A 20,007-nucleotide genomic window follows, 5' to 3' on the forward strand; every position below is an offset into this window, starting at 1 on the left:
TTGGAGTCTTCCAGTCTTTTCTTCAGGAGGAAATGACATCATGTGGAGCAGGTCATGTGATCTGGAATTAACACACTTCCTGGAGAGGTGTTTTTGTAATGGGAACTTAGTTGAAAGTGGTTTCTTAGACACACACATTCCATATAAAATTTGGGGCGGCTGTGGCTCAGGTGGTAGAGCGGGTCGTCCAAAGGGTCGGCGGTTCGATTCCCGCTCTCGCCTAGTCATGTGCTGTTGTGTCCTTGGGCAAGACACTTTACCCTCCTTGCCTCCAGTGCTGCTCTTACACTGGTGTATGAATGCGTGTGAATGTTGGTGGTGGTCGGAGGGGCCGTAGGCGTGGATTGGGAGCCACGCTTCCGTCAGTCTGTGGCTACAAATGTAGCTTACCATCACCAGAGTGAAAGAATAATGGATCCATTGTGAAGCGCTTTGAGTGCCTTGAAAAGCGCTATATAAATCTAATCCATTATTATTGTTATTGTAAAATTTGATATATCGCCACAAAATAAATATCTGTCATGATTATCTCAACTTTATAAAAATACACAATCAAAACTATTTCTGAATCAGCTCATTTTATGATTGTTTAGCTACTTAGAAGGTGGTTGTTATTAAATTGGGACATGATTTAGTTGACATTTTAGTGATATTCAGTCATTTTTATTAATAACTGATTGTTTCCATAATAAATAATGATGGAATTTGTAAAGACATGAACATAAAAACTTGTTTTTATTTTTAATAAAAATATATGCAAGATACATCCCATAGACTTCAAAAGTCCTTCAGTTATATATGGATTTATCTGTACTTTCTCTCCTCACTCTGCTTTCAACAAACCTGGGTGTTCACTTACCTCCATTATGGAAAAATACCAATGCTCTTGTGAAATAAAGTTTTGCTGTTCATATGAAATTCAAACAGTTTTGTTGTGTGTTTATTTATTTGTGCACATATATCTCCATGAGGTCAGTTTTCGTGCACCTTTGGACGCTTTTTCAGACCAGAAATTTCTCATCAAGCAACAACTGAGTTCTTCAGTTTGTATCAAAATGTCCAAATCAGCCAAATTGAGAAGACAAAAAGACAAAGCTCCTCACTTTGTTGAATTATTTGTGGAATATCTCCACATTCCAGGAAGCATTTCTGTAATTAGCTTCCAGTCAGGTTGATAATCTAAGTGCATTTTACTGCTCTGCTAAGTTCTGCTTTTAAGTTCACTGACATTTAATTTTTTAAGTATTTCTATTTATACTTCTGCTTCACAACATTTCAGGATCAACTGCTTTTAAAGGCCATAATTACTAATTAAAGACCCATGAAGATCTAATTTTTGACCTTGTTAACATGTCCGTATTGTGGTTTATACATGCTGGAAGACACATTGTGATTGAAATACAGAATGTTGGCTAATTATTTCCAGCTTGAAACTGTAATGTGACAGCCTTGAAATTCAGACTTCGGGTGTTTTTATAAGGACAAAACCTATCACAACTTAATATCTGAAAGAGGCAAAGCTGAAGAGTCACATTGGAGCTATTTAAAGGCAGAAAATTCTCATTTTCATGGTAATAAATTAAGGAAAAAATAGATTTTAAAGCTTTAATCGTAAGAAAACGTGATCATCTTTAATTCTGATGCGAAAATTGTTTCTTACCAAGACATTTTTAGTCAAATGATTTCAAAACAGGCGATAAAATACACAAATGTTGTAAAATATCTCAGCTTTTTTTTTTTTTAGATGAAAGTCACTGTGGCTACTTTTGACTTAAACCTTCTTGTTAGAGAGACAAGCTGAAATATTCCCAAGAAATTCAGAATTTGACCTCCCATATTAGCCAGAAATTTATATTTATATTTTAGTTAATAAGCCTGGAGCTTTGGCATTGTTTGAGACAGAAAATGATTCTTTTCATGGAAATATATCAAGGATAAAGTAGTTTTTAGTGGTTTAAATGTAAGAAAACATGATCTTCTAATTCTAACACATTTTTTCCAAAACATTCTTTCTAACCAAGATAATTCTAATGATATAAGTTCAAAACAGACGATAAAATACAAAAAATTTGTAAAATATCCCAGCCTTTTTAGATGGAAATCACTGTAAATGGTTGTATTTATATAGCGCTTCTATCCACAGCGCTTTACATGATACATCACATTCACTCATTCACACACTGATGGTGGAAGCTGCCATGCAAGGCGCTAACCACGACCCACCAGGAGCAATTAGGGGTTAGGTGTCTTGCTCAGGGACACCTTGACATGAACACGGCGGACTGAGGATCAAACCGGCAACCTTCCAGTTACAAGACAGCCACTCTACCCACTGATCCATGCCCCCCAAAGAACATTTTAAAATGGCTGCTTTTGATGTAGAGGCAATCAAAACAGAAACATTCTATATTTATATTTTAATTTATAAAACTGGAGCTTTTGCATTGTTTGAGACAGAACTGCTGTCCAACTGTGTACAAGGTAGTAAAAATAAACTGCATTTCTGCCATTTGTTGCAGTAAAATGCTGCTTTTGCATTAATACATGACTAGTTTGAAACATTAATTGAATTGATATGGCCAACTATGAAATACGAGGTGATTTGGTTTGGTTGATACTTTGAGGTTTTTTTTTTTTGGTAAAAGTTTGACTGGAGGACCCTTATATCTCCAGACCCAACATGTTTTCCTGCCTCCATGTGTGTTCAGTCACCAGATGTCGTTGTTGGTCATATTCTGTAATAGAAATAAATAAATTAAAAGTGCCATCCATTGTGACAGTGACACAAATCACGTTTCCCCACGTCTCCTAAACATCCATTTGTACCTGATCGGCGCCAGATGAAGCCTCTCCTGCTCGGGGGGCGGGGGTGGGTGGGGTGGGGGGTGTTTGTGTTGGAGGGCGGATAGGATTTAGTGGCCGATGGCAGATGGCGGCTTTAACACGAGAGACAAGCCGAGGAGACGCTCTGCTGCTGCTGCTGTTAGGGGGAAATAGAGGACTTAATGGAAAGATCTGCACCCAGAGCTCTCCAATGAACCACCAGAAAGGGCTCTGAGCAGCAGCGCTTCCAAAAATCGTGACTCCTTTGAAGTGCGTCCGTGTGCGCATGTCGGGTGTGTGCAGCCTGCTGTCATGTGGGCTCATTGTTTACATGCTGCCCAGATTTCACAGAGGGCGTGTGTTCGTGTGGTCAAACGGCTCCGTGCGTTTACCGACGCTTTAACGGGAGCGATGCGTTTTTAACCAACCACTCCGAGGGGTTATTACATCGCGTCCCCGGTCGTGTGTCATGAGTTGAGGAGGTAGATTTCAGGACCACGGCCAGATCCACGGAGAGAACAAAAGGCGGATTTGCAGCTCTTGATGTCAGGGACCGTCTGCGTTTTCACCGTCCGCAGGAAAAACGAAAAAAAAAGAAGTCTCAGAGCAAACATCTGCTGCCTTCTTTATCCTCCATGTTTGTTCCTCTAGGTCAGGGATATTCAACTAAAATTCAGTAATATCCAGTCAGAGAACGTTTATTAAAGCAATGTCAGAATGTTTAATTTCAATTAGTGCAGTATATGTTGATGTAACCTGGTAGTCCGTGTAATCAATAACTGATTGTCAAATCCAATAAATTCAGTACAGTTCATAAATATTTTGACAACATTTATTGATAAACAACTTTTGATATAACTGTGCATCTTAAAATAAAGTGCAGAACTTAAAAAAATATTAACTGGAAAACCTGAACCAACTAAAATACATCTTTAACAAAACCTACATCTCAAAAATTAAAGAACTGAACACTTTTGCTTTTTTTTTGCCGTCTTATGTCACTGAAATCCCTGCTGCTTAATCCTGTAAAACCCACTGTTCCACAAATACACCAGTATTTGTAAAAAAAAAAAGTATATATAATATATATATATATATATATATATGTGTGTGTATGTGTGTGTGTATATATATTTTATATTTTGATATTTTTTGAGTCTCATTTTTGTTGTTTTGTGTCTTGTTTCTGCCATTTTCTGTCTTGTTTTTGTCATTTAGTCTCCTTTTGATCATTTTGTGTCATTTTTGTCATTTTGTGCCTCGTTTTTGTTGTTTTGTGCCTTTTTTTGTCATTTTGTGTTTCGTTTTTGTTGTTTTCTGTCTTGTTTTTCTCATTTTGTGTCCTGTTTTTGTTGTTTTTGTCTCATTTTTTGTCATTTTGTGTCTCCTTTTGGTTGTTTTGTGTCTCGTTTCTGTTGTTTTGTGTCTTGTTTCTGTTGTTTTGTGTCTTTTTTCTGTTGTTTTGTGTCTCGCTTCTGTCATTTTTTGTCTTGGTTTGTCGTTTTGTGTCTCATTTTTGTGGTTTTGTGTCTCATTTTTGTTGATTTGTGTCTCTTTTTTGTTTTGAGTCTCGTTCTTGTCATTTTGTGTCTTGTTTTTGTCATTTTGTGTTGTAATATAGAATAATATATCATATAATGATGCATATATATAATCTTAATGATAAATTCTTTATTATATATGTAATTTTATAAACTTGTACATGATGTTCCCTGCCCGCTGTGCGTTTTTTTTCCCTTTTCTCTTCCATCTCCACTTTGTGCGGCTGTCAGCGGGCCAGTACTTTGTGGACGGTCCCCGGCGGCAGACATCACGGCTCACGGCGCCCAGGGGAGGGATGGAGGGAGATGGACAGGGAGGGAGACACCGGCTTACGACGTCAAAGGAGTACAGACACACACGCACCGTGAGAGGAGAGAGGACAGCCAGCCAGACTGACAATTCCCTCCGGTCTAGTGAAGGAAGCCTCAACATCTATCCATCACTCCAGAGCGTGTGCTGCCGAACCAGTAAGAGATCTGTTTATTTAGATTATTTGAAGAAAGAAAAACGGCGTTGGGGAAGAGCAAAGGGGAGGAATAGGGGGGAAAAAAACAAGATCTGGAAAAAAAGCTCGCTCATGCCGAATAAAGGACGGTGGCTGGGTGTTAGTTGTGTTGTTTTAGGGGGGGAGCAGGCCTAACTTATTACATGAACTGACTAATTGAGCTCTAATAACTAAATAAGCAGCGGAGGGAAGAAGAAGAAGATCATCTCCACACATCACGCCTATTCTCTGCCACGAACAGCACCACAGGTATTTATTTTCCTCTTTAACTCTTTGTTGTGTGTTTTTAAATTATTTTTAATGGCTGAAATTGTGTGAAATCCTGCTCGGGTCATTGTTGTTGTCACCAGTGTCTTGACAAAGAGAGCGCAGGTCTCCAGCTGTGTTGACACACACTGTCGTGGGCTCGAAAATAGGCGGCCTAGACACGAAAAAAGGGGAGATTGTGTTTACTAGTATTTACTACAGCATCACATGGATCTGTTTTATTTTTTAAAAAAAAAGACTTTAACGCAGAAAAAGCACTAAATATCCAATCTGATCTGATTCATAGCGTCCAGTGTGACGCCCAACGCATGGAACTTCATTTTCAGTCAGTAATATTTAGAATTTTCGGCATTTGCATGTGTTTTATGCAAGAAAAATTGCAATAATTCTGAAAGATATTTTAAAAAAGCACACATAATTGCACACGGTTGCTCAGTTTGGTATTGCAATGTGTCTGTAATAGTCGACAGTGACTTCATAGGTGACTTTTGGAAGCATTTTCATTCAATTGTGTGTGTTTAATGCAAGAAAAATGCAATAATTCCTCAAGATATGTGAACAAAAATCTCATATAATGGCTCAGTTTGGTAGTGCAGTGTAGCTGTGATGGTTGACAGTGACTTCAGCGATGACTTTTGATGCATTTTCGTTCATTTTCATGTGTTTTATGCTAGAAAAATGCAATTTTTCCTGAAAATATGTCAAAAAACCACACACAATTGCTCAATTTGGTATTGCAGTGTGTCTGTAATGGTCAACAGTGACTTCATAGGTGACTTTTTGAAGCATTTGTATTCATTTCTATGTATTTTATGTAAGAACAAGGCAATAGTTTGTAAAAATATGTCCAAAAAATACATGTATATGCACTTTTTGGTATAATAGTGTATCTGTAATAGTCGACAGTGACTTCATAGATGGTTTTTTTGAAGTATTTTCATTCTTTTGCATGTACTTTATGCTCAAAAATTACAATAATTCTGAAAGATATGTCCAAAAAATACATGAAATTGCCCTTTTTGGTATAATAGTGTATCTATAATAGTTGACAATGACTTCATACATGACTTTTTAAGCATTTTTATTCATTTGCATACATTTTATGTAGGAACAAGGCAATAGTTCATAAAGATATTAAAACACATTTAATGGCTCAATTTGGTATTGCAGTCTATCTGTAATAGCCAACAGTGACTTCGTAGATGATTTTTGAAGCATTTTCATCCATTTGCATGTGTTTTATGCAAGAAAAATGCCATGATACATAAAGATATGTCCAAAAAGATATGTCTTTTTGGTATAGTAGTGTATCTGTAATGGTTGACAGTGACTTGATAGGTGACTTTTTGAAGCATTTTCATCCTTTTGCATGTATTTTATGCAAGAAAAAACATTAGTTCATAAAGATATGTCAAAAATCCACGTATAATGGCTCAGTTTGGCATTGCAGTGCGTCTGTAATAGTCGATAGTGACTCTTTTTTCAGCGTTTTCATTAACATACTTACATATTATCACAGAAATCTAACTGCTGCGTGCTTTATCCTGATTTCTGTGGCACACGCTGCTAAAATCTACCACAGTATTTGCGCCGCCACGTCTCCAAGGGGTGTCGAAAGTATTATTTCAGCCTATTCCCATCCCCGCTGAACGCTCCCATCTGCACCTCCATCCCCGGCCTCCTGTTTGCACCTCCTGTGCAGTGTGAATTTAAGCCCGCAGGCTCCTGTCTGCTCCTCCTGACCGCCTCCACTCTGTGTTTTTATTCTCTCTCTCTCTCTCTCCCTCCTCCTCCTCCACCACCACCTGCAGACTTCTCAATGAAGGAGCCTGACGCAATCAAGCTCTTCATCGGGCAGATACCCCGAAACCTGGAGGAGAAGGACCTGAAGCCCATCTTCGAGCAGTTTGGAAAGATCTACGAGTTGACCGTGATAAAGGACAAATATACAGGGATGCACAAAGGTGAGCGAGCCGCCGGGTCAGAGGGAGGCCAGAGTGGAGGGGAGGGGAGTGATACTGTTGATTTTATGTGTATTATTTAGTGGTGAAGGCCAAACATGCAGTCAGCACCAGTTTCTCCTGTGTATCTTTAAGCTGTGATTGAAGCGTCGGTTAATGTGAGGGAAGGCAAATGCTTTTGTCCCTTTTGAGGTTTTTTAAAAGCCCCCAAGAGGCCAAAAGCCCACCGTAGCATCGATCTAAAGAGGAAATCTGATGCACAGCTGGTGGAAACAACGTGTGTTTACATCGGTTATGGATTCTGACATTGAAAAAAAAAATGTAGATTTACTTCAAGTCATCGCTCTGAAAATGGATCTTTGCAGGTTAAAGACGAACATTTTAGCAGAATATGTCGCACTGTTTGACTTTTTTCAACAACTTGACTATTTAAAATACAATATTCTGCTTTAAATGCTTGGTTTTGTATGTTAAAATGTCATTTTAGTGTCCTGACTCTGCACATTTATTCTTCTACAAACTCTTGGATTAAAGGCCGACAGTCTTTTCAGCCTTTCTCCATGCGCTATCTTCCAATTGACTGTGGAAATAACAGCAACAATAGAATGTAGAAACTGCAGAAATCGTGCAAAACCCAACTAAACATGCGCAAGAAATGACTGCATCTAGTAATCGTTTGCATTCTTGATTAATCGATTAGTTGTTTGGTCTGTAAAATGCCAATCAGTGTTTCCAAAAGCCCAACATGACGTCCTTATATGTCTTTTTTCTCCAAAACCCAAAGATATTTAGTAAAGAAACTAGAAAATATTCACATTTTAGATGCCAGAATTGGAAAATTTTGGCTTTTTGACTTAAAAAATACTCAAGTTGCCGACTAATCGATTAATCGATCAGCTTTAGTGCAAGCTGGGAGATTTTCCTTCATACCTAGTAGCATTCTGAAATTAAAAACAAACTCCATGACGTAATTAATCATTCCGGGTTGTTTTAATTAAGTAAATAACGCCAGCGAGCGGCATTGTTGTACTTTTTACAGTGTGAAATGTCACACAGCTCCCTCCGTGTCGGGATAATTATCATTAACAGAAAGGTAGCTGTCTGGGATCAGTCTCAGAAAAAAGTATTTTGTCAGTCAATAATTGGTTTCCCGTGGCGATATCAATCAGTTTGAAAAGTGTCGGCGCCACCCACTGCTGCTACTACTTCTCCCGGTCACGTGGCCAACGGGCTTCTCACATTTTTGGGAGGAAAACTCGACAAAAATCCCGTCTGACAGATGGACGGGAGCTGCGGGGAAGTGATCTAAGCTAAACAATGAATCCTCGCTGTCATTTCTAATGCAAATCTGAGCGCCGCAAAACAAAGGCTTTTTATAAATCCACATAAACCATCAGTCATTTGGGAGACGTATAGGCCAGGTGGTATCAGTCCTCTAACACCTATAACACCTATTCTGCATACATTTCCATATTCATGATTTCTGGGAGCCCTAAAGGTTAATGAAGGCCTCTCTCTATTATGTGGGGCTGCATACATTTTGCTTGAACAGCGTGATATTAAATACCCATTCAGACTGCTAGATATTATGATTTAATAATCCAACAGATCTCCGGTGCCACTGGGATAACTACTTAACAAAATGACAATTGTGTTTTTTTTATTTTTCGCCTCTGATTAAAGGCGATTTTAGGGAATTTAAACGCACCCTGACCCAGAATCTCTGCTAAAATCAATCCATGTTAATAAAACCAAAGCACAGCGATGCAACAATAGCACAACACGCCTGATATTATGGCATATTTCGCCTCTTTTCTGTCTCCAGGATGTGCCTTTCTGACGTATTGCGCTCGCGAATCTGCCCTCAAAGCCCAGAATGCACTGCACGAGCAGAAGACACTACCAGGGGTGAGTGTGTTGCTGTTTTTTTTTTCTCCCTCTTTAACGTCCTCGACAGCTCGCATGTTTACGGCAGAATAACTGGCACGCCGCTCTGTGTGAGCACACGTGGACGCACAGTGACACGGGGAAAATTAACCAAGTTTGACATGCGGGGCCGACTTCCCCTTTAAGCTGATACGCACCAATAAAGGTCAGAGGCTGCTCTCTCCCTCTTATGTTTCATATGTGATGCATCCAGACATATCCATCCAGTTAAGGCATGAGTCATCTTGCTGCATGTCACGGGTCGAAAGAGACAGCTATGAGGCTCGCTGCTGGAGTGACTTTGCCAGTTCTTATTCTCTTTGATGTTTCTCTTCCTTTCTGCCTCTCTCTCTCTCTTTCCATCCATCTCTCCCTCTGAATTCTAATCAAAGTTAAACCTAGCTTTATTAGCATAGCCAGGCAGCAGGTGTGCTGCCAAATGACATTTCCAGAGCTAAATATGACATGACAGCCGCGTCTCTATAATAACCGACTATATGGGAGACAAGGCGACAAGGCAAGGAATTACTGAGACAGAGTGTGCTCCCAGACTTGCCGCTGCTTCCTCTTTTACTAACAAGGCTTTACCCCTGTTTCCTTTTGGTTATTTTTGTTGAAATCATTCACTTCTTTTTTTTTCTTCTCCTTCCTTCTCAACTCTACTGAATGGCAGCTCATGAATCTGGAGGAGAGAAGAAGGATTATTTTCAGTATCGATCAATTCTAAAGCCTAAAAACAGCAAAATGTGGCAAAAACAAGTTTGCAGAATTCAAGAAAACATCGCCTTTTGGTTTGTTTTAACCCACTCCCACCCAACCGGTCGAGGCAGATGGGTGCCTTCCCTGTGCCTGGTTCTGTCCGAGGTTTTATTTTTCCCCTCTTAAGGCAGCTCCTGGGTTTTCTGCTCTCTGTTTCTAAATCGTACGGTCTGTATCTTATTATGCTCAGTGCTGTGAGATGTTAAACATCGACGCTATATAGATTAAACTGAATTGAAATATAATCAAATTTAAAAACCTGCAGTTGTTCAATTGAAATTTAGAGGACAAATCTGAGAATCTGGAACCACAGATATTCATGTTTTTGTCTAGATTTACGTGAAAAGTTCAAGATCTCTCATTTCTCTCTCAGTTTCTGGGTCTGAAACGTAAATTCAAATTAGAAATCAGCTGGAATTTAAAGAGCATATTTGAGAAACCCTAATCGATGATTTTATTTCATCACTGTAGTGTTTCACCGCAGTATTTACATTAATTAGGTTAAGATCCATAATTTTAACACAGTAGTTTGCAGCTTTATTATGACATTAGTTAGAATATTCTACATATTTAATAACGCTGAAGGGTCTCAGCCTTTATATGGATTATAATGAAGTAAAGTAGGATTTTTATGATTTTCTGGGTGGTAAAATAACACCTTAAATAACACTACAGGGTCTTAGCTGCTGTGTTTAGTCTTGTTGCTTTCGTAATATCAATAAAAATATTTTTTAGGAGAAGGCAATTTGAAGACGGTGTCTTCATTAGCCATGGCTTGATTTAATTATTTTATCTTTCATTTATTTGTTGAATTTGTTTGTATCAATCGTCTGATTTGGTATTTTGTAGCATCTTGTAGCTTTTAAAATTCTTTTCATTTTTACTTATATTTGATTTTTTTTTTTAATTCTTTGAATAAATTACCAATTTCTCTGTTTCCACTTTTGAAAATATGAATGGTAGCTGCCGGACATGTCGTTTTTGACTTTTTAGAAGACTGTTAACCCTGTAAGACCCAAATATAGAAAAAACTAAGCAAAACATAAAGAAATAATTGATATATCAGACACAAATATAGGAAAAAATTATCAAAAATATAATACCACTAATAATAATAATAATAATGATAATAAAATATATAAACCTCAATATCAAAGAAAATGAGCAAAAAATAAAACTAAAAATATAATAATAATAATAATAATAATGATAAAATATAAGCTCAAATATAGAAAAAATGAGTAAAAAAACGCAAAAAAGAATCTATGCAAACAAATATAGAAAAAATGAGCAATAAATGATATATAAAACCCAAATATATGAAAAAATGTTTAAAAAATATATTACAACTTCAAAATAAATAATAATAATATAAACCTAAATATAGAAGAAAATAAACAAAAAACAAAACAAAAAATAAATGATAATATATAAACCTAAAATTAGAAGAAAATGAACAAAAAATAAGACAAAAAATATTAATAATAATTATAATATATAAACCCAAATATAGAAGAAAATGAGCAAAATAACACAAAAAAGAATAAATATATATAAACAAATATAGAAAAACAGCAAAAATTCTATATTTATATTTATTTATGTACATAATAAAAAATAGAACTGATGCTGTATTTCCGCAACAGTGGGTTTTACAGGATTAAGGACATTTTTCACCATTTTTGGTCATTTTCTTAAAAAAAGAAAGCAATCAATAAAGATTAGAACCATTAGTTGTAATCCCAGAGCAGACAGGAGAACCAGTCATGTCCTTTTTAAAAAGCTCATCCCACAGATATCTGTCTTTACCTTTGATTCGATTATTTAACTTATTGACTTTTTTTTCCTTTTTTGCCTGTCAATCGACTAATCGTCTCAGCAGGAGGACATTGTGAGCTCACTGGGTGGGGGGGAGGCGGTTTGAAGGAGCAGGCTGGTATTAGGGTGGCGACAAAAGAAATCTCATTGTTAGCGTGACAGTAGCGCGACCTTCCTGACCTCTGGTAGGGGATCAGCAGGGCCCGATGCCCCGTGCTAAAGCCCTCATCTCCCCCACCCAGTGTTTCCACTGCCTCCCTCACAACCTCTTACCTCTAAGCCGTGTGGAACAAGCTAAACCCTCTCCCACTCCTTCCCTGCCCTCCCCCCCTCCGATGCCAAAAGAGAGAGAGAGAGGGAAAAAAAAGCGAAGAAGAATGAAAACCATCTTATTAGCTCCGTACACGCCCACACGGACGGGATCTGCTTCCCACCCCTGCCACCAGCTGTGGTGTAATTGTCATCTAATTGCACCTGCGCTGCCAAAGAATAATTAACTTTGGCATCTCATGGCCAGGGCGATACAAAAGGAATAACATGATAGCAATTATAGGACTGAGACGAGGGAGCTTAAATGAAAGCACACCTGAATGTAGAGAAAGCTGAAAGATGCCATTAACAGTCGACGCTGCTTCTTTTTCTTTCTTTTTTCTTTTTTAAAAGCATTTCTCCTTTTCTGGAGAGTCTTGCTGCTTTTTTTCCCCCTCCTCCCCGCTAACAATGGAACAGAAGAAAGAAGGTAAAAGTCAGGCGGGGGTGAGCAGATGGTCGTATCAGAGTGGCACCTGGCCTTGTGTTTAATTTCAGGTGAGGGAGTCCGTCTCTAAGCGAAGAAGAGCGTCAGAAGCACATTCGGCCCAAGAAAGTGAGAGAACGGTGGAGTTGGTTGAAGGGAAGAGGAGGAAAAAAAATAGCAGGGAGCAATAAAACAGAGCCGCTGCGAGTGTGGCAACGGAAGAAAAGATTCTCCTCCCGAGCTGCACTCATTCTGTCCTACTTGGACATCTTGTACTCTTGTCCCCTCTGTTCTTATCGCTTTATCTGTGTTCTGTCTCAGGCCATTTGTCTGGCCCCGGTCAGCTGTTGTGAGGCTCATAGAGACAATAACGTCCACGTTGTGCCACATTAAACTGAGTCATTTCACAAAGCAGGCTCCAAAACGGAGCTGAGAAGTCGACAACTTTAAATAAATACGTGTTGAAAACGGCCGTCGGAGCTGAAATAAATTCACATAATTGAAAATGAATCAGCACTATTTTCACAAGCCATTAACCCAAGTCATTTGTCAGCAAAAAATGGCAAAAATCACTGTATTTTATGGCTTGCTTTGGACTACATGATGATGAAATGAGGATATGTAGACATTAATCAACAGATTAAAGGAAAACTGACAGTTTGTGATGCATACTTATTTCTATTTTTGTCATAATTTACATGAAAATATCAAATTAGACATAATATACAAATTAGAAATCAACTGAAATTTGAAGAGCACATTGGAGAAACTGGAACCAATAATTTTATTCTACCATTGTAGTGTTTTAACCACAATATGTACATTTATTAGGTTGAGATCCATAATTTATAACCCAGTAGTGTGCGGCTTTATTATTATATTAGTTAGACTATTCTACATAATTAATAACACTGTAGGGTCTCGGCCTTTATATGGATTATGGTCAAGTAAAGTAGTATTTTTATGATTTTTATGGAGTACAATCAGGTAAAATCACACCTTAAATAACACTGCAGGGACTTAACTGCAACGTTTAGTCTTGTTATGCTGCTTTCATAATGCCAATCATAATAATTTTTACAAGAAGGCAGTTTGAAGATGGTGTCTTCATTAGTCGTGACTTGACTTCACTATTCTATCTGTTTTTTTATTGCATTTATTTTTGTTATTCATCTACTTTGGTATTTTGTAGCTTCTTTTAGCTTTTTTAAAAATTATTGTTGTTTTTGCATGTCATTTAGCCAAGTCATTTATTAGTAAAAAATAGCAAAAATTGCTTTGCATTCATATTTCGTGGCTTGTTTTGGACTACATGATGGTAAAATGAAGATATTTAGATTCTGGACAAAATGTTTTAAAATCTGGAAAGTTAATCAGTAGATTAAAGGAAAATTGAAAGTTTGTGATGCACGCTTACTTCTATTTTTGTCGCAATTTACATGAAAAGATCAAAATCACTATCACCTAGTTCATATTTCCTGCATAGATAAAATGGACTTAGCATACATTCTTTCTAGCAGCCAGCAGGGGGCGACCCCTCTGTTACAAAAAGTAGCCCAACTGTATTGAAATCTATGAGAATAAAAATGATTTCTCACTTGATTTGTTGCCTCATTAAGCATTTTTATGATTAGTTTAAAGTTACAATCATTAGTTCTCTGAAACCAACATGATGTCCATTTTGTAAATTATGATCCAATTTCGCAGAAAATAGATGATGAGTTACGGTATGCTTTGTGTGCGTAGTCGTTAGTTGTGTCTGATGGGGACAACGAAAAGCCAAACTTGAAGCTTAAAAACAGTAATCCACAAGCTAATGGTTGCTCCATCCATCTATTACTTACAGTCCATGCCTGCGGGCAGCATCAGACTTACCTAGCTTAGCATAAAGACAGCTAGCCTGGCCTAGCCTACCATCACCTCCAAAGCTCATAGATTAGCATGAAGCTAGCTGTTTGCCCGTACTTTTAATCTTTAAGCTAAGCTAAGTTAATCAGCTGCCAACTGTAGTTTTTATGTACTGTACAGACGTGAGAACGGCGTTGAGGAAAGCAAACTATCTCCAAAAATGTTTCCTTAAATCAATGTGGACGAGACTTCCTGAAGCTCATAAGTGCCTCAGTCGTCACAGAACACGTTTGTTTCATTTTTTAAGGCTTTAATCCAAAATTAATAATAATAATATCTAAATTTAATAGCGGCACTGTGGCCAAGTTGGAAAGTGTGAGAGCGTTTGCTGTGTATTTGCATGAGCGGCGGGGGAAGGGAGGGCAGGTGTTGGCGCTAACACGGTTTAATGAAGGGTGTGTGTGTGTGTGTGTGTGTGTGTGTGTGTGTGTGTGTGTGTGTGTGTGTGTGTGTGCTTTTGTGCACGCGTGTGTGTGTAACTGTCTGTTTGCTTTTGTGTGCACCGTGGTTTCCGTGGAGAGCGCACATCCACAGATAGGAGTAGGGATGGAAGTTGCAGGGTTTTATTATGAGCCCCTCTCAGGTTTCTTCATTCACTATCTGCGAGCGTAAAATCTGCGCTGCGAGGCCTTCTGTGTTTAAGCTGCCCATATGAGAGGCAGGAGCTCGCTTTGGGTGGAACATCTGACTAAGCCTGACATTTACTCAGACATAAGGACTCAGACGGAGCAGACAGAGGGGTTTTATCAATAGTCTGAAAAAAAAAAATTGCATATGCTAAATATAGCCCAGGCTTTTTACACAGGATATGAGATGGGAAGTTGTAGTGCAGAGTGCTGTGATTTGTGGCCTTAATGCATGAGCGAGACGTCTTACTGTAGACACACATGGGTTAACAAACTCTTATATACCTGTTAGCAGAAATAACTGACATTTATGTGGATGAAATGTGCGCAGATGCTACATGTCTGCAGATAAAGCAGCGCCTACATATGTAGCCCAGATCTCCAACGATGATGATGGCAATTACAGCCAACGCGTTCATTTGATGAATCTATCCGGAGTTAAGTGTGCATTCATGCGTCCGTTCATTTACATATGCATATCAATGCACGCCAGGGACGATGCAGGACAGGCACAGGGGAGAAAAAAAAGAAAGAAAGGGGGCTCGTCCTCTGTACGTCACTCTGGGGCGACTGTAATGATGAATGCAGATTGGATTTATGGAGGTGGTAAATGGGTGTGAATTTGAGAGAAATTGGATAAATGAAGGAGGGATGGAAGGGGGGGAGGTTTAGTAATGAAGGAGGGGAGGGAGGGGGGATGGGAGGAAGAAATGAATGAAAGTTTGACATAATGAACGGTGGGTGGCAGAAAGGGTGGAAGGGGGGGTGGAGGTGCATTGAGGCAGTGTGTTTATCAGCTTAAATGCAGACATCTGTCACTGGGAAATAGTGGGTTTTTGGGGGGTAGAGTGTGTGCGGTGACGTTCTATTGTGGCAAAACTCATTAAGCTCTTTGAACTTTGGTGCAGGACTGATTGTCTAGCATGCATATGTCTGTGTATATATACAGAGAGACAGACTGACATGATAGTTATTTGTTTTTTAGACATATCTAAGCATGATTTGCACACTTTTTAACCAATACCATATATGGCTGATTGATTGATTTGACTGAATACATCCAAAACACACAATATTCTGCTGATAAGTCCTTAACCTTCGTGTCGTTCTGTGGTTCAAAATTGACTCGTTTCAAAGTTTAAAAATGTGGAGAAAAAAAGTGTATTTTCACACTGAAACCTTCCACATTTTCAACATATTTGGGAAATCTTTGAACGTTTTTTTTGATGGAAAATTTAAAGTTAAAAATGTTTCTTAAGAACATTCACAAAAGAAATCAACCAAAATCCAGCGAAATTCGCTGGATTTTGATTGATTTTTATGTGAATGTTCTTAAAGAAAGTGTTAGGAGTTTTGCTGATATATATGTAATCACTTTAGATATTTTTAGGATTTTTTGGGAAGATTTTTACTCATTTTTTGAAAATATTTACAAGAATTTTCTTGCCCGATTTGGGGGATTTTTTTAAATAAAACTTTTCAGGAATTATTGGAATTTTCTTCCTGAAGGTTATGCAAATTTTCAGCAATTTGGGGAATTTTTTTGCTGATTTTTTGGATTTTTCTCAGACAAGGAAACAATATTTTTTGGTGCCGGTAAATGAGGACAAGAGGAGGGTTAAACAAACTATATCACCTTTTATCCCAGGCCTGACAAAGAAATTCTGTCACGAAAAAGGGTTCCCGTTCTAAAACATAAGTGTAATTTTTCACGGTCATCCAACCAAAAGAAATCAAAATAAACAGAGGACATCTTACTGAAAAGCATACAGGACAATAAAACATAAAATGAACCTCATTCTCAGCTTCTCCTAAATTACACAACAAACAAGTCTGTCCTTCTCTAAAGCAGCTTTAAACCTCCCAGTCTCTGAAGCTAATGCTAATGTCCCTGAGCATAGCTGTGCACACAGGGATCTCTGTCTTTTACTTAAATTATACTTCACATAAGGTGCATTTATTCATGCATACACTACCGTTTAAAAGTTTGAGGTCACTTAGAAATGTCCTTATTTTCTGAAAGAAAAGCATTTTTTTCAATGCAGATAACATTAAATGAATCAGAAATACAGTCTAGACATTGCTAATGTGGTAAAATGTGGCTGGATTTTTTTAATAGAATATCTACATATGTATACAGAGGAGCATTTCCAGCAACCATCACGCCTGTGTTCTAATGCTACATTGTGTTAGCTAATGGTAAAAAGAGAAAGAGAAAGCCCTTGTGCAATTATGTTAGCACATGAATAAAAGTGTGAGTTTTCATGGAAAACATGAAATTGCCCGGATGACCCCAAACTTTTCACTGGTACTGTATGTATATATAAAAATATATATAGGTTGCATTGGTTATGAAGTGTGCAAATCGTGCCCAGATATAAAAAATAAATAACTAACATAAAAAGTAGGACATGGACCCTATCTGTACTCGCACACATCCACAGAAATCTGTCCGTGATTCACTTCTTCTCCCCCTCTGCTCCACTGAATCGAGTCAAACAGCACTTGACATGAATATTTAACAGCCAGAAGAGACAAAACAATTGGAAGTCAACTCGAGTGTTGTTAGAAATTTACTCTTTGATATACAGTTTCCTCCACTTTGAGGGATTTTTTTTTATATTTGAAGTTGTCCGTCTGACAGAAGGACTGAATGTCAGCTCGGTGTTAATGCCGGACCGACTAGTGAACCCTGCAGGAGACGACGACGGGCAGCAGCTCTGAATCTGAACGCTGGGACATTGATTAAATATTATTAAACTGTACAAGCTGTCAGTCTCTTTGTGTTGGATTGATTTAGCGGCTGGCTGGATTCAGGAGAAGGTTTCTCTCTCTCTCTGTCTCTCTCTGCTTTGTGTGCATCCACATGTGGAAGCATTACCACACCGCTCTTGTGCATCTCTCTGCGTTTTTTTTTCCCTTTTCCATCCCAGCCTCTGTCGCTTTTGTTCCAACTCTTTGTGCGAGTGCACAATCAACTGCGTCTATTAATCTCCCCCCTTCCCCTTTTTATTTATTCTTTTTTTTTTTACTCTTTTTTTCTTTCTTTCATTCTGTGCTTGTGAATATACCAATTTCCACCTGTGTTTTCTTCTTCCCTCGGGTGAATTCACAAGTGTGTCTCGGTCGTATATAAGTGCATTTTGCGACGAGGAGGAGGATGGAGGATGGAGAAGCCGAGGGAGCGAAAGCAGCAGAGATGATGGGAGAGGAACAGAACGGGGAGGGGAGGGGAGGGGAGGGGAGGCGGGAGGTGGCAGGTTGATTACGGTCGCAGGTCTCGTTGCCTGGAGACGGCTGGGACGAGGGATGCCAGGTTGCTAGGCGACCGGCACGATGCAATGACCAGCGCTGTGTGATGGAGCGGAGGGGAGGCGAAGACGGAAAATTGTCTTTGTGGCCCCCCCCCTACCCTCCTCCTCCTTTCAAGACCCACCCAGCTGCACCTCCCTCCCTTCCTCCCACCCTCCCCCATCACACACACCCCCACCTCTAGCTTTGCCTCCCCCCCAACTCCACTCCTGCTGTAAATGTTCTTGAAAGAGCAGGAGGGGTGATGGTCTCCGCTGATATATTTACCATTCAGAGTGGCCGTCTTTTGGGGCGGACAAGCAGAATGGATTGAAATTGGAGAGAAAATAGGCGGCAGAAATGTGTCACCCTCACACAGAAGCAGCAGAAGCAGCTCACTGTATAGACTTAACAACACTGGGCCGCGCTGAGCCGCAACAGATTATCATCTGTTTTGCGGGTCATAATGGGAAGGCGAGAAAAATGTCATCATCAATATGTTTTACTCACTCAGACCACAAACACTCCTCTGTCTAACACACATTTGTGCTGCCGTGGTGGATGAAAACACATCACAGCGAGAGCCACTCCTCTTCTGTTTATGAATGTTGATGGCTCGGACGGGAGGAAGGGGGGGGGTCATGCATTATGGCGAAAGGGTTGAGCTGTGATTTGATTGGATAATCTATGGATTTAATATCTCATAATCCCGGTGAAATCCCCCCACGGCATCAGAGAAAAGGAAAAAAAAAGATTAAAGATGTGTAGCTGCATGTTTGCCGTGACCGACAGGAGCATTGTGTGTTGATTGTGTGTAATATCTGGAGATGCAGTGCAAGAGGGAAGGGAAGGGAGGGAAAAAACAACAACAACACAACAAATCAAATAGCAGAGGAAAAAATAAAACACGCACTGGTGAGATGGGTTGTTGATCAGGCAGGTTTTTGCCTGTGTGTTGTCTGTGCACAGTATGGGACTGTTTTTGTAAACAAGCCTAAGAGAGAAAAGGGGAAGGGAGGGGAGCAACAGGAGGAGGAGGAGGAGGAGGAGGAGGAGGAAGAGGAGGAGGGGAGAGAGCAAATTACTGTAAAGTGTGTGTTAGTGGTTGAGGCTTAGAGGGAGATATTTTTCTCCCTGCTCCTGCATCTGCTCTCGAGGCAGCGCCAACATTCAACAGGCACGAACGCTGCCTCCATCATCATCATCATCATCATCATCATCATCCCTTGTTTTTTACTTCCTCCTTCTTCTTTCATTTTTTCTTCCCCTCACACATCTAATCCCCTATCTCTTGACCTAGAAGCACCTTTTGTCCTCCTCATTTGTGTTTTTTTTGCTCCCTCCCTCCCTCCCTCCCTCCCTCCCTCCCTTCCCTCTCCTCTCTCCTCTCTCCTCGTCTCTTCTGCACGTTGTTCAGGGCAACCTTGTTTACCTGATGTGGGGTTCTCATCACTAGGGGTTGTCATGACGACAGCCATGCGAGCGCGCTCTTCGTCAGAGGCAGCGGCCGGTTGCCGTGCCGATCTGAAGTGGCGCAGCCTTGATGGCCTCCACTTCTCGCAGTTTTCCCTCTTGTATATTCTAATTCCAATCTCCTGAGCCATCTGCCGCGCTCCTCCTTATCACCGGCTCTGCGGCCTTCGCTGTTTGTCTTCCCGGAGCTGAAATAAGGGCCAGGGGATTTTTTTATGGAAGCGCCGTTCAAACACGCGATCAGCCAAACATGTCACACAAACTGATGCCATGAGTTTGTGGCATCAGCTTGGATTGCTTAACTCAAGTCCAAGACGGAAGTGTCTTTTCCATTTGAAGAATCTTGTTCTCTGCGTCGGTTTCTATTTTGAG

At 39.5% G+C, this 20,007-nt stretch overlaps 1 protein-coding gene across 7 annotated transcripts in view; it reads left to right on the top strand.

Moving 5' to 3' along the window:
- Window positions 1-4,631: 4,631 nt before the first annotated feature.
- celf3a (cugbp, Elav-like family member 3a) overlaps window positions 4,632-20,007 on the top strand; it is a 43,323-nt gene continuing 27,947 nt past the window's right edge. For 2 of the 7 annotated variants that reach the window (XM_022200100.2, XM_022200103.2), the window contains exons 1-3: window positions 4,635-4,832; window positions 6,949-7,101; window positions 8,924-9,006. In XM_022200100.2, coding sequence (XP_022055792.2) covers window positions 4,661-4,832; window positions 6,949-7,101; window positions 8,924-9,006 — 408 coding nt within the window. In that variant the 5' untranslated portion in view covers window positions 4,635-4,660. Of the gene's footprint in view, window positions 5,120-6,948; window positions 7,102-8,923; window positions 9,007-20,007 lie in introns of all 7 variants that reach the window. The other 5 variants (XM_051955550.1, XM_022200105.2, XM_022200102.2 and 2 more) reach the window with 5 other exon arrangements.

This window comes from Acanthochromis polyacanthus, chromosome 11 (assembly GCF_021347895.1).
Source record: "Acanthochromis polyacanthus isolate Apoly-LR-REF ecotype Palm Island chromosome 11, KAUST_Apoly_ChrSc, whole genome shotgun sequence".
Lineage (NCBI taxonomy): Eukaryota > Metazoa > Chordata > Actinopteri > Pomacentridae > Acanthochromis > Acanthochromis polyacanthus.